The sequence below is a fragment of the Neophocaena asiaeorientalis genome, unplaced genomic scaffold (genome assembly GCF_003031525.2).
Source record: "Neophocaena asiaeorientalis asiaeorientalis breed wild unplaced genomic scaffold, Neophocaena_asiaeorientalis_V1.1 scaffold293, whole genome shotgun sequence".
NCBI lineage: Eukaryota > Metazoa > Chordata > Mammalia > Artiodactyla > Phocoenidae > Neophocaena > Neophocaena asiaeorientalis.
In genome coordinates, this window is record NW_020173920.1 from 2,562,291 (window position 1) to 2,579,293 (window position 17,003).

Consider the following 17,003-nt stretch of genomic DNA (forward strand, 5'->3'; position numbering starts at 1 on the left):
GGGCTGCTGACAAGCCATGTAGTAGCTGGCAAGGCTTTGGGAAGGCAGTGCTCACAGATCAGTAAAGGAATACATTAGAACATGGTTTCTCCCATTTCTCAACTTAGAAACAGTGTATCTTTAAAAAACCTGAACATCATTTCCAGAAGTAAGATATGGAGAAGACCCATGGAAGAGAATTAGCAGTTTCTGGCATTCTCTTGGAGCTGAGTGGTTAAAGATAAAACTAACTCATACAGTAAGAGTCAATGAACTTTATGTTCTAGTGACAATAATAACAATATATGACATATATACATACCAAACGTAAAATAGATAGCTAGTGGGAAGCAGCCACATAGCGCAGGGAGATCAGCTCAGTGCTTTGTGACCACCTAGAGGGGTGGGATAGGGAGGGTGGGAGGGAGGGAGATGCAAGAGGGAAGAGATATAGGGACATATGTATATGTATAACTGATTCGCTTTGTTATAAAGCAGAAACTGACACACCATTGTAAAGCAATTATACTCTAATAAAGATGTTAAAATAATAATAGATGATATAAAGAAACCTGCCACCTCATTCCTAGAGCTCAATCAGAAACTCGGGACTTCACCCTCATTTCCTCTTCCAGATTTTGTCACCTTCAGAGATTTAAGGAAAGCAAACACTTTTGGTTTCTATTGTCATTCCTCTTATGGGCTCCAAAAAATCTTGACCAAATAAAGTGATAATTTAATCAAGATGGGTGGGGCGTCAAAGACACTGACATTATAAAATTAAAATAGCAGCAACTATTCCTGGCTGACCAATAAGTAAGTCAAAAATAAAAATAATTCTATCGCCCCAAGATGCTCCTCAAATCTACCATTGAAAAAGAACTAACCGAGCCTCAGTTTTCTTATGTGGTTCATGGGGATAATAATAATTCCTGTCAGGCAGAGGTAGCAAATGAGATAATACTGCAAGTTCGTTGCCTGGTATTTTGTGGGGTACCCATTTTCACAACTGAACAACTTTTTCCCCAGAAGTGGACAATGCAGGTGAGAATCCAGATGTATAATTGGTCCATGTTGAGGGATTATGACGCTAGTTCAGTGAGAAGGGCAAGGAGGGAGGGGACCTGAGGATGCTGATGAGACATGATTATGGGATCCAGATTCAGAGAAACCAAGTGAGATGAGGAGGGAGTGATGATGGTGGTGGTGAAGGGTGGGGAAGGTGTTGGCTGCTGCTCCCGAGTGAGGGGGTTGCAAAGATGAATCAGCCCGGTCCCTGCCCTCTAACTACAGAAGCCATTCCACCCACACACTTAAGGGAACAACACAACCCAGCCAAACTGCCCTCATCCCTTTGTCACGACAGTGGAACTGTTTCTGTCTGGAAGACTGGTCAGATCCTCCTGAATGCCCATAAAGCTTAGACTTTCTGTTGAAGCCAAGACTTTCTGAATAGCTGACCCTTGGAGAAAGTTGCATTGATTTTGAGATTGGAAGCCTCGTATCCAGTTTCCAAATAGCAATACGGAGTGTTCCTCATTCATGATGTTGCATACTACTCGATTTACTGTGATTCAACAAATGTAGTTCCAAGCGCCGCAAACCCACACCCAGGAACAAACCTTGGTGTAGCTTTCTGCTCTCCAACTCTGCACTGTTCTGCCTCTGGGCTCCACCTCTCTCTGGGAATGGAGAGGGGTGAGTAGGTGGGTTTCTGTTTTGGTTTTCTTTTCACCCCTTGGCCAACAATGTGTCACTGGTAGAAAAATTGTTCCCAGGCAAGCTTGCAAGCCTGCCCCTCCCTCTCTCCCATTCTCTACACCAACTACTTCCACAAGGACATTAAAGCAGTTTGCATAAGGCTGAGAGTTGTGAAAATAGAAGTCTGGCAGTCTCTGCAGAGTCACTGAATCAGTAGGGAAACTCCTTTCGGTTATCTGCGATTCTCAATTTATCCCTGTTGAAAATGAGTGGATTCTTACACATAATCAAGTTTCAGTAGTTCAGCAACCCTTTGTGGTTATTATAAATGATTAATTTGAGTCACTTCAAACATCGATTTCCTGCTTGTGCAAGTCATTGTGTGTGCAACGAAACGTGTAAATGACCTCTCGTTTTGGTGTGTAGGCTACAAGATCCTACGTGTACTGTATTTGAACCTGTGGACTTTTTCCCCAACTCTTGTAGTTACATGTGGAATTTCTGGGGTCTTTTATTCACAGATGACTTTGTCATTCTTTTTTCCCTCACAACAGACAAGTGAGAAAGGGCACTGTTGTTTTTCTGAACTTTTAGTTGTAGAAATTGAGACCCAGTAAAGTTCAGTGAAGTAATACGAAGTAAAGAAGGCTCCAAGTAGAATGAATAATCACCAACTCTAGGGCTTCCCTGGTGGTGCAGTGGTTGAGAGCCCGCCTGCAGGGTACACAGGTGCGTGCCCCGGTCAGGGAAGATCCCGCATGCCGTGGAGCGGCTGGGCCCGTGAGCCATGGCCGCTGAGCCTGTGTGTCCGGAGCCTGTGCTCCGCAACGGAAGAGGCCACAACAGTGAGAGGCCCGCGTACCATCAAAAGAAAAAAGAAAAAAAAAAAGAAAAAGAATCACCAACTCTAAAATCTGCAGATGGAAAGTGCCAGGTTTCTCTTGTTCATTCATTCATTCATTCATCTCTAGGCTCTGGGGATTCAGCATTGGACAAACTCCTTGCCCCTATGAGCTTGTATTTTAGTGGTGATCAGCCTGACAGAGGGACTCATCCAAGGTTAAATAGCTCAAGTCGCTGGTGGAGCCACAAACTATACCACCAGGTAGACCCTAATCCACTGGGACAACGGGAGAGGCCACAACAGTGAGAGGCCCGCATACCACCAAAAGAAAAAAGAAAAAAAAAAAAGAAAAAGAATCACCAACTCTAAAATCTGCAGATGGAAAGTGCCAGGTTTCTCTTGTTCATTCATTCATTCATTCATCTCTAGGCTCTGGGGGAGAAGCATTGGACAAACTCCTTGCCCCTATGAGCTTGTATTTTAGTGGTGATCAGCCTGACAGAGGGACTCATCCAAGGTTAAATAGCTCAAGTCGCTGGTGGAGCCACAAACTATACCACCAGGTAGACCCTAATCCACTGGGAAAGTCTTCTGACTACTGGGATTTTACTTTTTGTGTCTAACTGTGGGGCCTCCCCTAAGTCACTTTAATAGATTAATAGATACATTGATAATGTTAGCAGGTACACTTGCATGGTGAGGGAATGAGGAAAAGGTGGAGGAAGTATGGCTAGTCTCAGGAGAAGGTATAATGGGCCATTTCTCTTTATGTGAAGGACTACCCTAGGACAGGAGAGAAGAGTGTTCTGAGTAGACATGAGGCAAGCAGAACTAGAACAAATAGGGTGAAGCTGCAGAGTTGCCACTGCCATCTGTTTCCACCTACTTACAATTGGAATGGTTCAAAGATGGAATGGATAGCTTCGAGAGGTACTGAGCTCTCTGCCACTGGAGGTGTTTAAGCAAAGGCTAAATAACCAGGCATCAGGATGTTCTCAAGTAGGTTCATACTTCAAAGTGGGTGTTGGAATACATAATCACTAAGGTGCTTAACAGACTCCTTACCTCAATGGGTTCCCTTCTGCTTCACGCTACCCTTTGTTTCACCCCAGTCTCTGAAATAACAGGGGCACAACGACGGTCTCAGAAAAGGTGCCCAGGCTGTCAATAGCAGGGTGGTTCCTTCACCATATAACCCAGGGAAAAGACAACATTGCACCCTCTTTGTCATGTGAGGGTTGAGGGCACCATGAACCAACCATCTAGCAAATGCGGTCATCATTAGTTAAAGTACTGTTAGCACAAACAGAAAAGTGAAGATACAAGGTTTCAGTTTTAAAGGGAACCATGCAGGCATAGCAATTTCTCTGCCCTCTGCTTTTGGAGGGGACAAACTTGGCCTTCCTTGCCTCTGGTGGCACTGATGAGAAAGGCTCACTGCAAGGCTCACCGTTCTTCTCTTGATTGCCCCCTTACGCCTTTGCATTTCTGCCTGGCCCTTGTCCAGGTGGTAAATATTCCACGCAAGCAGCGCATGAAAGGAGGGGCTTCAGGGCAAACAAGGTCATGGTGAGAACATCTCTGGGGGCTTCAGACACAGGGTGGCCTTCAGAGTTTATAGACATCTAACTTGTCTATTTTCTTCTCTTACCCCTGCAATTTCCTATCATGGCCTCTGCTTTGAGTTGAATGGTGTCTCTCAAGAACAGAGGTTCCGGTCTTAACCTGGATGTGATGTTATTTGGAAATAAAATCTTTGTAGATGTAGTCAAGTGAAGACGAGGTCATATGTGATTAGAGTGGGCCCTACTGTAATGATGTCGTTATAAGAAGACACAAATTTGGGCACACACAGAAAAGACACAGGGGGTGAACACCATCAGAGGATGGAGATAGAGACTGGAACGATATGTCTACAAGCCAAGGAACACCAAGGATTGTGGAAACAGGAAGAGGCAAGGAAGGATGCTTTCTTCTTCCAGCCTCAGGACCTGTGAGAGAAAAAATGTCTATTGTTTGAAGCCACCCTGTTTATGGTAATTTGTTATGGCAGCCCTAGAAAACCAACACAGCCTCCTGTGATCTTAGAACCAGAGGGGAGTTCGCTCAGCTCACAAGCAGGAAGGTGAGGGCCAGAAAGGGGCAACATCTTGCTCTGGAACCCTCACTGAGTGAGAGCTGGGATGTGGGTGTCTGAGCCCCGGCTCTGATCAAGGCACGTCCCTACTCAAATGCCTCCAATGACTCGCCCAGTTTGTGAGATGCCTCCACCTGCTATTCAAGGTCCTCCAGAGTCAGGCCTGACTTGACTCAACACAAAAAGCATAGGCTTTGTATAGACTGGGAGAAAAGACTTGCAAATGATGTAACTGACAAGGGCTTAATTTCCAAAATATACAAGCAGCTCATAAAACTCAATAACAAAAAACCAAACAACCCAATTGAAAAATGGACAGAAGACCTAAATAGACATTTCGCCAAAGAAGACATACAGATGGCCAACAGGCACATGAGAAGATGCTCAACATCACTAATTATTAGAGAAATGCAGATCAAAACTATAATGAGGTACCACCTCACACAGGTCAGAATGTCCGTCATTAAAAAGTCTACAAATAACAAGTGCTGGAGAGGGTGTGGAGAAAAGGGAACCCTCCTACACTGTTGGTGGGAATGTAAATTGGTCCAGCCACTCTGGAGAACAGTATGGAGGAGCCTCAAAAAACTAAAAATAGAATTACCATATGATCCAACAATCCTACTCCTGTGCGTATATCCAGACAAAACTATAATTCAGAAAGATACACGTACTCTTATGTTCATAGCATCACTATTCACAATAGCCAAGACGTGGAAACAATCAACAGATGAATGGATAAAGAAGATGTGGTACATATATACAATGGAATACTACTCAGCCACGAAAAAGAATGAAATAATGCCATTTGCAGCAACATGGATGGACCTAGAGATTATCATACTAAATGAAGTAAGTCAGAAAGAGAAACACAAATATCATATGACATCCCTTATATGTGGAATCTGAAATATGACACAAATAAACTTATCTACGAAACAGAAACAGACTCAAAGACATAGAGAACAGATGTGGTTGCCAAGGGGGAGGAGGGATGGGGGAGGGATGGCTTGGGAGTTTGGGATTAGCAGATGCAAACTAGTATATATAGAATGGACAAACAACAAGGTCCTACTATATGGCACAGGGAACTATATTCAATATCCTGTGATAAACCATAATGGAAAAAATATGAAAAAGAATGTATACATATATATGTATAACTGAATCACTTTGCTGTACAGCAGAAACTAACACAACATTGTAAATCAACTCTACTAGAATAAAATAAATTTTAAAATTAAAAGAGCATAGGCTTTGGAAATCTTTGGCAGGTTTCTTTTTTTTTTTAATTGAAGTATAGTTGATTTACAATATATTAATTTCAGGTGTACAGCCTAGTGATTCAGTGTTTTTGTAGATTATACTCCATTTTAGGTTATTACAAGATAATGGTTGTAATTCCCTGTGCTATACAGTATGTCCTTATCTCTCTCTTTTTTTTTTTTTTCAGTACGCGGGCCTCTCACTGTTGTGGCCTCTCCCGTCGCGGAGCACAGGCTCCGGACGTGCAGGCTCAGCGGCCATGGCTCACGGGCCCAGCCGCTCCGCGGCACGTGGGATCTTCCCAGACCGGGGCACAAACCCGCGTCCCCTGCATCGGCAGGCGGACCCTCAACCACTGCGCCACCAGGGAAGCCCAGTATGTGACCTTTTGTGTCTTCTTTCACTTTAGCATAATGTTTTTGAGGTCTCCACTTTCACTTTTAAGGGCCTTGGTGATTACATTGAGCCCAACTGCATAATTCAGATTATTCTCCCTTTTTAAGGTCAGCTAGTTAGCAACCTTAATTCTATCTACCTTTCTACCTACCCATTCTACCTTAATTGTAGAATCTTCCTTCCCCTTTGCCATGTGCTGTAACATAATCACGAGTTCTGGAGATTAGGACATAGACATCTTAGGGGGGGATCATTATTCTGCCTACCATAGGAGGGGTCAGAATGGGTTGAGGCACTGCCCCAACAGCTGAGGGATTCTTCTCAGCATTATAGCTCCAGAAGCAGAGCACAGTGATTGTGGTAGTGGTCCAGGGATGGGGTGGGTGCAGTGCACAGAAATTGTGGACCCGATGCTCATCCAGAAAGTCTTGGATGGGGAGGAAGGCAAGGATAAGAGGCTAGGAAGGAGTTGATAGTGGGAAAAATGAAGTGGGCTAGGACAGGGCTCACTAAACTTGAGTAACTGTTCTATCATGGAGGAGTTTCAGCATGTATACTCCCAGTCCCTAACTCCAGAAATTCCCATTTAAGGGTGGGATCCAGGACTTGTCCCAGGGAATTCTGATGCAGCCAGTGGGTGAGTCTACTTGTGAGGAATGCTGATGTAGATCCTGGAGGTCTTGAGAAGGTTAAAGAACTGATGTGATAGAGTAAGGAATGAAGAGGGCTGGAAGGGTAAGAGGCTGTGATCACACAGTGGGATTTTGAAGCCAGAGAGTCCTTGAACCCACTGGAAACATTCCCACCTTGGGGACTTCGTACTGGGTGTGCCCTTTGCCTAGCGCAAAGCTATATGTATAGTTTTAAATGTTCTAGCAGCCACATAAAAGAAGTAAAAGGAAACAGGCAAAATTAATTTTAATAGTATATTCTATTACCTCAAAATATTATCATTCGATATGTAATTACTATCAAATTATTGAGATATTTTACATCCTCCTTATCTTACTAAGTCTTTAAAATCCAGAGTGTATTTCATGTTTGCATCACATCTCAATTTGGACCAAGTACACGTCAAGTGTTCATTAGCCGCACGTGGCCAGTGACTACCACTTCGGCCAACACGGGTTGGAATGTTCTCCCTCCATATCTTTGCCTGGCTGGCTCCATCTCATCCAGGTCTCTGCCCAGAGATACCTTCCCTGGCTCTGCTGTCTAAGCCAGCTACTTTCTACTCCTAACACTGTTTTCTTTTCCTCGGAGACTTATCACTAACTGATACTTTATTAGTTATTTGTTTGCTGATTATCTGCCTCCCCGTAGGATATAAATCCCACGAGGGCAGAGACCCGTCTGTCTGCTTTGGGGCAGTATCCCCAGCAACAACATCACATCCACAGTATATCCACAAATCACATCCACAAATATTTGTTGAATGACTTTGAAGATCCCAGGCACGTCATGTATCGTCTCTGAAGCCCATGTTCATTCAGTGGGGTGTAGCGGGAGGGGGACCAAGAGGCAGGAGCGTTATGCAAGAAATAAGGTGGGAGAAAACCAGCCTGAAAGCTTCCTGCGCGCTAAAAGGCTGACTCTTACATGTTACGTTAGAGGCTGGGTTTCTTTCCAGCTGTGACTTGGCTGTGTATTGATTCAACCACTGGCTTATCCAGTTCTATGAGAAACCATCTCATCAAGTGTCACTTCTGCCTGGCACCAGTAGATGGGGCAGTGTCATAAAAAACAAGTGCAGTCTGCGGTCCTGTGCAGTTTCTAAGCCGTTTCCGGCTGACTTTGCTGAGGTCTCTTCTGGAACTGCTCTGTGTCTCAAATCTGCACAGAGCGGGACTCACATGTCAGAGTGTTGACATTTGCCTAGAATTTCTCTGTCCTCCCCAGGTTGAAAACAGGCTTATTAAGAAGATAGCCCAGGAGCAGCTCTGTGGGCCTGTGCATCTGGGTCTGACACTCTGGCTCCACTGGAAAGCCCTGGCCCGCCAGTGGAGTCCTCCCTGCTGCTGTGGTCCACTGGTTTCCCTGCCACCGCATGAAGCCCAAAGAGGTGCCTCTTGCGGAGGCTGAGACCAGCCTTAGCTCCCACCACTGGTCCCTTCTCTTCCTGCTCAAACACTTCTGGTCCCTGGACCTCTGAGTAATTTGGAAATGTTAACTGCTTGAATATGATGCCTGCTTTTGTAGAGTCTAGACTTCAAGATTATGGACCAGCTAAAGGTCACTCAGCACAGGTTAATTTGGTGGGTTTTTTATCGGAATTTTTTGTTTGGAGCACATACCATCTACTTCATTGCCACTGCAAGATATTCCAGAAATGTGAACAGAAGAGGAATTAACCTTGGTTTAAATGGCTTATTATAGTCCTAACCAGCTCATTCCAACACCGTACCTCCATTAACCCATCAGTGTAGCTGAGGAGTAAGGCATTAGAGCTTTGGTCTAATGACATTCTGGGACCAGCCAGCCATGAAAAGGCCATTCCTTCCCTCAGAGACTAGGAGGGCACGAGCAGGAGACTTCCTTGTTTGATCAGGAAATTTTCTTCTTTCATTGTCACAATTGTCAAATGCCATCCTCAACTACACATGTGCACGCATTTTTATGTTCTATAATTTTGCTGTTCTCTATATCTGGAAAGCCCTTTAATTCTTCCCTCCGTGGCAAAATCCTGTCCATATTTCACACTTCACCACCTCCGTGGAACCTCTTCTGATTTTCCTAGTCACAAAGAACATTTTCTTCCAGCTTCTCAGAGTACTTTGGGTCTTGTCTCAGGGCATTTAGTTCCCTCTGTCTTCTTGTTTACATGCATATGTCATTCATTCATTCAACAATTAAGTAGTGTCAGGCACTGGAGGGAGATAGGGTGCTCTCACAGAACTTACATTCCAGAAGAAGCCCAGAGGTGGGTGAAGTTTACATCCTTCACTGGACTGGGAGCTTCTTGGAGACAGGAATTAGGTCTGTTCCCAGCTCAGGGCCTGGTACCAGAAGGTACTCAGGAAAGTTAGTTAAATTGAAACGCAGCACCAGTGACTCTAGAAAATTGGGTTAGAGTTCAAAGAAAGGTTAAAAGTTAGTAAAGGTAGAGGGCCAGAGAATTTCCATGAGGAGTTACAGTTGTTTTGAAATCAGAACCTGGTATGGAAGCCAGAGACATCTAGATCCCCAGTAGACTGGGCCTGGGGAGTGGGAGGGCCTACTCTCCTCCTCTGGGATGAGCTTGGGAGTTTGATGTAGGGTCACCTGCACATTCCAGCTAGAAGTGGTTTTGCTTTGATTGAGCAGACCGTAGAGGCAAGCCCGTTGTTTCGAGGGCCCAGAAATGAGTTACTAGCCAAGGGACAAGCCGGCCAGATGATTAAAGCGACGTTATCCAGCTGGCACAAGAGAAAAGAATGATTAATGTTAATCATTCTCTGTGGAGGGTGGCCGGGCATTATTTGACACAAATAAAAAACATCATTTGAATTTTTACTAGGAATTCTCATCCATAATGTGACAATGATGTAATAAAACTGAATGACTGGCCTGCCAAATTATAAACTGAGTTCTAACCACACACAAGCATCACTTAGAAATTGAGTATATCTCAGAAAACTGCTCTACTCTGAGGCCTGACAGAAGGAGGGGGCACTGCTGGGGGTTAGAAGCTGGAAGCACCTTATTTACCAAACACATACTATAGTGTTCACTCTAACCATCCCATTACCACTCATCTCTTTTCACTATCTGCTCTTTGCCTGTGGAGAAAGGGCTCCAAGATGGTGAAAGATAAGTCCCAGCGTTTTCTTTGCCCCTCTTTATTTTCTTTAATAGAATAAAATTTTGGAAAAAAAAAATTAAACAGCACCCAGTCAATTTCAGAAAGCTATTACACACGGAAAGAATCACTATTTCCCCAACCTTTTTGTATTTTATAGTGTAAATCCCACCCTCCACCACCTCCCCCAGAAGTTCCGATGGAGACACACATCAGTGAGTTGCAATTCAGGCTGGGGGTGGAGTGTCAGAATTCAAGTTGCTTTTCTTGCGGGGTAACCAAAGGTCTTGGCGATTTCTGTAGATAAATTCTACAGAATTTCTGCTGGTAAACTTGGGATTTAATTGCCAGGTTGGCCCGTTCTCCCCTTTCCCTCAACCAATGGCTGCAACCAGGTCCCTTTAAGAGACCAGGAACCCGCCGACCTTCCAAGCCCGAAACAGATCCTCTTCTCCGCTCCTCCCCTGTCCCCGCGCGGCGAATGGTTCGCGCCGGCCTATATTTACCCGAGATCTTCCTCCCAGACGGCTAGGATATGAGGCTGGCGAGGCAGCTACCGCTCGCGACACCGGAGGGGGCGCGCTGCAAAGGCGGGCAGCCGAGCCAGGGGATCCCGGGAGCGCAGTCGGACACCCTCCGGAGAGAAGAAATGAGGTAGCGACCATCCCCGGAGCCGACCATGCGCACGCCCCGCCCTCGGAGGCCGGCGCTGCCCTGGCGGAGCCAGCTCGGACAGTGAGCCGGCGAAGCCAGAGTCCCCGGCGTCCTGCGGGAGAGAAAATGCAGTGAGCCACGGCGGGACTGCTGCGCTGGGCCCGCCGCGGCCAGCTGGACCCACCATCTGAGCGCACTCGGGGCAAGCAGCTGATTCTGGGACCCGCTCAGCCGAGGGGCTCTCTGCCTACAGCACCTCTTGGGGGTGGGGATCACCGACCCCTGGGCACACTCGCGGTTGAGTTTCCGCGGTTTCTGGCCCTAGCCCTGGGGATTGTGTGTGTGAGAGGGGGCCCCTTTTCACCTTCGCCGAGGAGTTCCTGCGTATTCTCGCACCATCCCGGCTGCTTTTGCTGCACGCACGCATCCCTTTTTTCTAAAGACATTTTCTGCTCCACTCTCGTGCTTTCTCTCATTTTGCTTGCCCAAGACTCTTTGCCCTGGTCCTGCCCAGGCTGGGGTAAATCTGTGTGCTCCTACCCACCCCCTCTCCTTGCAGTTAAATCCTCTTTAAAAAAATTCTACCCCTACCTCTTTCGGCGGGGCTCTCGAACATCTCCCCCGCCCCCACTCCCTCCGACTGGGCCACTCCCAGCAGAGTTTTATTTTTCGGTCTTGCCCCGGCCGAGCCCGGCCGGGGCGGGTGGCTCAGCCGGGCTCTCAATCGGCGCTCCGCCGCCGCCGCCCAGCTGCGCTGGGGCGCCCTCCGGAGATGCTGCCGTGGAAGAAGCACAAGTTCGAGCTGCTGGCCGAGGCGCCGCCACGGCAGGCGTCCAAACCCAAGGGCTACGCGGTGAGCCTGCACTACTCGGCGCTCAGCTCTCTGGCACGGGCGTGCCCCGAAGGCGCGCTCAGCCGGGTGGGCAGCATGTTCCGCTCCAAGCGCAAGAAGCTGCACATCACCAGCGAGGACCCAACTTACACCGTGCTCTACTTGGGCAATGCCACCACCATCCAGGCGCGCGGCGACGGCTGCACCGACCTAGCGGTGGGCAAGATCTGGAGCAAGAGCGAGGCGGGCCGTCAGGGCACCAAGATGAAGCTGACAGTGAGTGCGCAGGGTATCCGCATGGTGCACGCCGAGGAGCGTGCGCTGCGCCGCCCGGGCCACCTCTACCTGCTGCATCGCGTTACCTACTGCGTGGCGGACGCGCGACTGCCCAAGGTCTTCGCCTGGGTGTACCGGCACGAGCTCAAACACAAGGCGGTAATGCTGCGCTGCCACGCGGTGCTGGTGTCCAAGCCCGAGAAGGCGCAGGCCATGGCCCTGCTGCTCTACCAGACGTCAGCCAACGCTCTGGCGGAATTTAAACGGCTCAAGCGGCGGGACGACGCGCGTCACCAACAGCAGGAGCTGGTGGGCGCGCACACCATCCCGCTAGTGCCCCTGCGCAAGCTGCTCCTGCACGGACCCTGCTGCTACAAGCCGCCGGTGGAGCGCAGCCGCAGCGCGCCCAAGCTCGGCTCCATCACCGAGGATCTGCTCGGCGAACAGCAGGAGCAGGAGCTGCAGGAGGAAGAGAGAGGGGTGCACACGGAGGGCTGCCCGGAGGAGGAGGAGGGGGAGGAGGAGGAGGATCGAGCCGGGGAGGGAGACCCGGCAGAGCAAGAGGCCGAGGCGCAGCGGGCGCTGGTGGTGGCCATGCACTTCGAATGCGGGGACTTGCTAGACACGCTGGAGAGTGGCCGCGAAGAGGTGCTGGGGGGCGGCGGGGTCTCGCCGGGTCCTGAGGCTGGGTCGCCGTCTCTGCTGCTGGGCAGCACCTCCGACATGAAGGCCGAGCTGTCCCAGCTTATTAATGATCTGGGAGAGCTCAGCTTCGGCAACGACGTGCGCAGCCTGCAGGCCGACTTGCGGGTGACGCGCCTGCTGTCGGGTGAGAGCACGGGTAGCGAGAGCTCCATCGAAGGAGGGGGCCCGGAAGCTACCACTACCACCGCCGGGGACCAGTCCAACCCCGCCGACTGCGCCAGACCAGACGAGCCCCACTCGGGCTGAGCTCCCAGCAATGTCCTGTGCGCGCCCCTGTTGCCGCATCGTGACACCCCACCCCCGTCTCTCCACCACTTCCTTACCTTCCCGACCCCCCCCCCCAAGAAAGGGGAAAGGGGACACTTGAGGCCCAGACCCTCCCCCACCCCCATACGTTTGGCTCTGTTTGAAGCAGGGCTCAGATTGCACGTGGAGATATGGGGGAGGGAAACCCTACAAGGAAGGGGAGAGAGGCAGCCCTCTGGGGTCTGGGGAGGGGAAGGGCAGCTGGTGTTAGCAAAGCCCCGCAGGCGCGAGGTGCCTGCTGGCCGTTTTCCTGTTTGTGGGCAGCTGGGGCCTGAGGAGGAGGGGTTAACTTCCTCCACCAGCCCCCAACTGGGAGCGGCCTGACGCTGTCACTGACATGTCCTTAAAAAAAAAAAAAAAAAAAGGATTTGCTCTCAAAGTTTGAGGCTTTAGTGCCACCTCCTTGCCCCCAGTCTTTTTGGTGCGAGAGCTTGGGTTGTTTACCTCAGACTCAGACCCTTGAAATTCTGCCAAATTCCTCAAATAACTGGTGGGGAAGGGAGGGGGGGAGAAAGAAAGTTGCATTTTGTTTACAGTTAAAGACATCTAATATCTAAAAAAGGAGTTTTCCTTTAGAAACACACACACCTTGCTTCTGCTCAAAAGATCTCACTCCATGATACTGTGTAAAATATTTTTGCACTGTTGTGAAGTATTTTTGACATTTTTTTTTGTACATAACTGTTCTCAGAGTCCGATGTTTATATCTTTTGCTGTGCAAAAGGAACATGTAAAATGTTGTTCAGTTGTATATACAGAAATGTGTATAAAACATTTTGTTATTTTTAAAGAGTAGCACTGCTCTAGTTCTGTTTGCCCGCCAGTGGGGAGAGAATAAAGAGGAAAATTTAACAGAACAGGTGAGTGTCTAGACCTGCTTCAGAAAATGCTTGGCTGTGGGGCTGGGCGGCAGAGGGTGTGACCATGGCTGGGATGGAGTGGGAGGACAGTCATTGTCCTTTGCGGGGCTTGGAGGTAATTAGGGAAGAGGAACCCACTTTATGAGTAGCCTGGGGCCTTTCTGGTCCTCTGTAGCTCTGTGTGCTGCAGCTGGGGCCGTGTTCTTCACTTATTATTAGTTGTGTGAGCGTAGGCTTTTTCTGACTTCTTTGAGGCAATTCTTGGAGATGCCGGGTGAGTTCTGTTCCTCATTGCCAGACCTGTGAGGTTATTTAGGGAGGGGTGACTTTCAAGGTCTTCTGAGGTTTTACCACCTCCTGTGGTTCACCTTTTCAACGGCTCAAGGAGCTTTGAAGGTGTGAATTAGAGAACTAAGGAAAGTCCCCACGATGCTCTCAGGAGTGGGAGCATCTCTGTTTTTCCTGGGAGGAAAGTCAAGGAGAGAGGAAAGTGGAGAGGTTCCAGTCATGGCTTGAATGAGTCATGGTGCACGTGGGGTGGGGTCGGGGCAGGGGCAGGTGGAAGAGCCTATTTCCTCTCCTTCTACAACCCAGCATGACCCAGTGGGAGAACGGTTTGGAGGTCAAGGCGGAGAAGAACTGCTAGAGCTTGTTCTGTGTGTGTGTCTTAGCGTTTTCATGCTTTCCGTGTGTTTGTTTCTGTTGTAAACTCCAAACAGATGTCTCTAGTTTGGCTACACCCGATCAGCTGGAAGCTGTAATAAGATTCTACCAAAACTGTGCATTCTGCAAACTATTTTTTCCCTTTGCCCCTATGGGCCCCTTTTTCTATGTTGCAGAAATTGATCGCTCTCCTGGCCTTCCCTCGTGTAGCGTCCTGAGGCCCCTGGTTTTGTTTTCATCATAAATATGTTCCGAGCAGCTAGACCCAGTGATCCTAAGGAGTCTGGAATTCACTGGAGCCATAGAGGAAGGGAGGTGGTAGATTTTCTCCCGAATTAACAGGAGTGGTTCAGGTATAAGATGATCTTTAGAAAAGCAAAGTGTGGGTGGGTGTGTGGGAAATTGAAAAATATTCAGAGTCACTTTCTGAGGGCATTAGAACAAGGCCTAGCTTATATTTCTCTTCTGTTATATTTTGGTTTGGTTGAGAGTCCCTATCCCTTTTGCTGAATACCTCAGCTACACATTATTGGATGATGTTTTCAAACCCTCAGGTAGAGAGAGGGCAGGAAAGTCAGCTGTGGGTCATCGCTAGTTTGCACGGTTCGATTTCACATTTCAGTAATTTCACATTTCAGGTTATTTCCATGCACTGCCATTTCCTTTGCTGTTTGAAACTGATGAGAACATTAATCACGGTGAAGATCATTTGATGGATACTTGGGGGTGGCGCAGGGTCTTCATGTCTTCCTTCTTAATCCAATTGATGTGCCCAGTGAGAATGCCAAGGTGGCTTTCGTCTGTGACTGATGGGGGTATGGTGATTGGTCAGAAAGTTCAGACAAGTGACATTTACACCAACACCATCAATAAATATAAGGCAACTGTCTCTTTAAAGTCTGATTTTTCCTGTTATCTGATTTATAAATAGGGAAGGGGTGTTTAGGGGTTGAGGAAGGAGAAAGAAGAAAATAAGCAGACTGCAAAAGAACCGGCTCTCTCTTTCCCTCACCCCACCGGCACCCTCCCTTTCCCTCTTTCCTCCCCTCTACTTTTTGGCTTTTATCCCCACTGCACCCCAGGGCTCTGGCTGATGTAATTCTAGAAGAGATGCGAAGGTGATACATGATTCACCTCTTCTTACATCTCAGTCTTCCAGGGGTGACATCACTAGCGTAAGGAGAGATGTTTTAAATGAAAAAACAAAACAAAACAAAACCGGAAAACCGATTTACTCTTGACACTCAGAGGGAAAAGCGTGGTGTGACAAAAGCACAGCGAAGTAGTGGGAATACATGTTCCAGAAAGCACCTGAGGTCTGGTTTATTCATCAAATTTAGCTTTTCCGTCTCGCAAGGTGAGGCTCACGTTTCTCCTTTACTACCCGATGGTACTTTAAATGCAGTGAGACTCTTGCCACAGTCTTCCCCAGACTAAGTAATCCTCGGTGTCCAACACTGCAGCCTTGACTGCACGAAACACGGAGTTACTTCTGGCTGAAAGAGAGATGGTTGCAGGGGTGGCCGCATGCGTCCACGGAGGAGGTGTTTCTCCACCTCTCTCGGCACAAACATCCCCTGTTTGTACAATTTTTGTGTGTGTTGAGGCAGGAGAGAGGAGTAGGGCAGAGTAAAATAAACAATGGTATTACATAGCCTCTCAACTATTACAGTGTCAGACAACACCCACTCTACACACACGCATGCTCCCCCCTAAAGAAAACCTTCCCCCTCACTGCCCCTCAGTCAGCAGAAGAGTAGATTTTAAACAAATCAGAAAGGCTCTGTTATACTGAGAAAGCACAATGCCCTCCCAGGGACAGAGTTGCTTTTAAGGGTTCTACTTGTGAAAGGAGAAAGAAATGGCCGGTAGAATCCACCCCTAGCACCACACTGGAGATTAGAAAACCGCATGGGAGTCACCAAGAACCATGAGAAACGTAACAATTCTATTAGGAGCTCGTTGCCCTCATTTCTAAAGGGTTTAGTCATGTAATAAGAAGAACTCTTTCCTCTGTGTGGTATGCAACCGTAGCCTTAGCATCTGCTGGTAAGTGATGCATGACAGAGCTAGCAATGTGCGTAGACTGTTGGTGCTAGGAGCCTTGCCTAACACGTGGGAAACTACTCAGGGCTCCAGGCGGGCAGGAGGCCCCTAGGGCTAGGGCGCTCTATACTCTTGGCACCAGGTTTTTCTGTACTTGGCCACGTCTGTCTCTAGGTATTTTTTGATTTCCTCTTTGATTTCTTCAGGGATCCATTGGCTGTTTAGTAGCATATTGTGTAGCCTCCACGTGTTTGCGTTTCTTGCAGTGTTTTTCTTATAGTTGATGTCTAGCCTCGTAGTGTTGTACTTGCAAAAGATGCTTGTTATGATTTCAGTTTTCTGAAGTCTACTGAGGCTTGCTTTGTGACCCAGCATGTGAACTACCCTGGAGAATGTTCCATGTGCTCGGCCCCATCTGGATCTGGCTTTATGGTTAGCTGGGGCCTTTCCTGCTCCTGCTAGCTCATCCATGTTCACAATGTGCCTGGGACCAGCCCCACTTCCGGCCCTCGCCCCCCCCCCCCCCCCCCCCCCCCCCCCCCCCCCCTCGCCCACCACAA

General features: G+C 48.2%; 1 protein-coding gene across 1 annotated transcript; it reads left to right on the plus strand.

Moving 5' to 3' along the window:
- The first annotated feature begins 10,596 nt into the window (after nt 1-10,596).
- Nucleotides 10,597-15,286, plus strand: FAM43A (family with sequence similarity 43 member A). The gene is made up of 2 exons (XM_024752139.1): nt 10,597-13,734; nt 15,036-15,286. Exon 1 carries the CDS (start codon nt 11,528-11,530, stop codon nt 12,812-12,814), a length of 1,287 nt encoding a protein of 428 aa, XP_024607907.1. The 5' UTR covers nt 10,597-11,527; the 3' UTR covers nt 12,815-13,734; nt 15,036-15,286.
- The last annotated feature ends 1,717 nt before the right edge of the window (nt 15,287-17,003 follow it).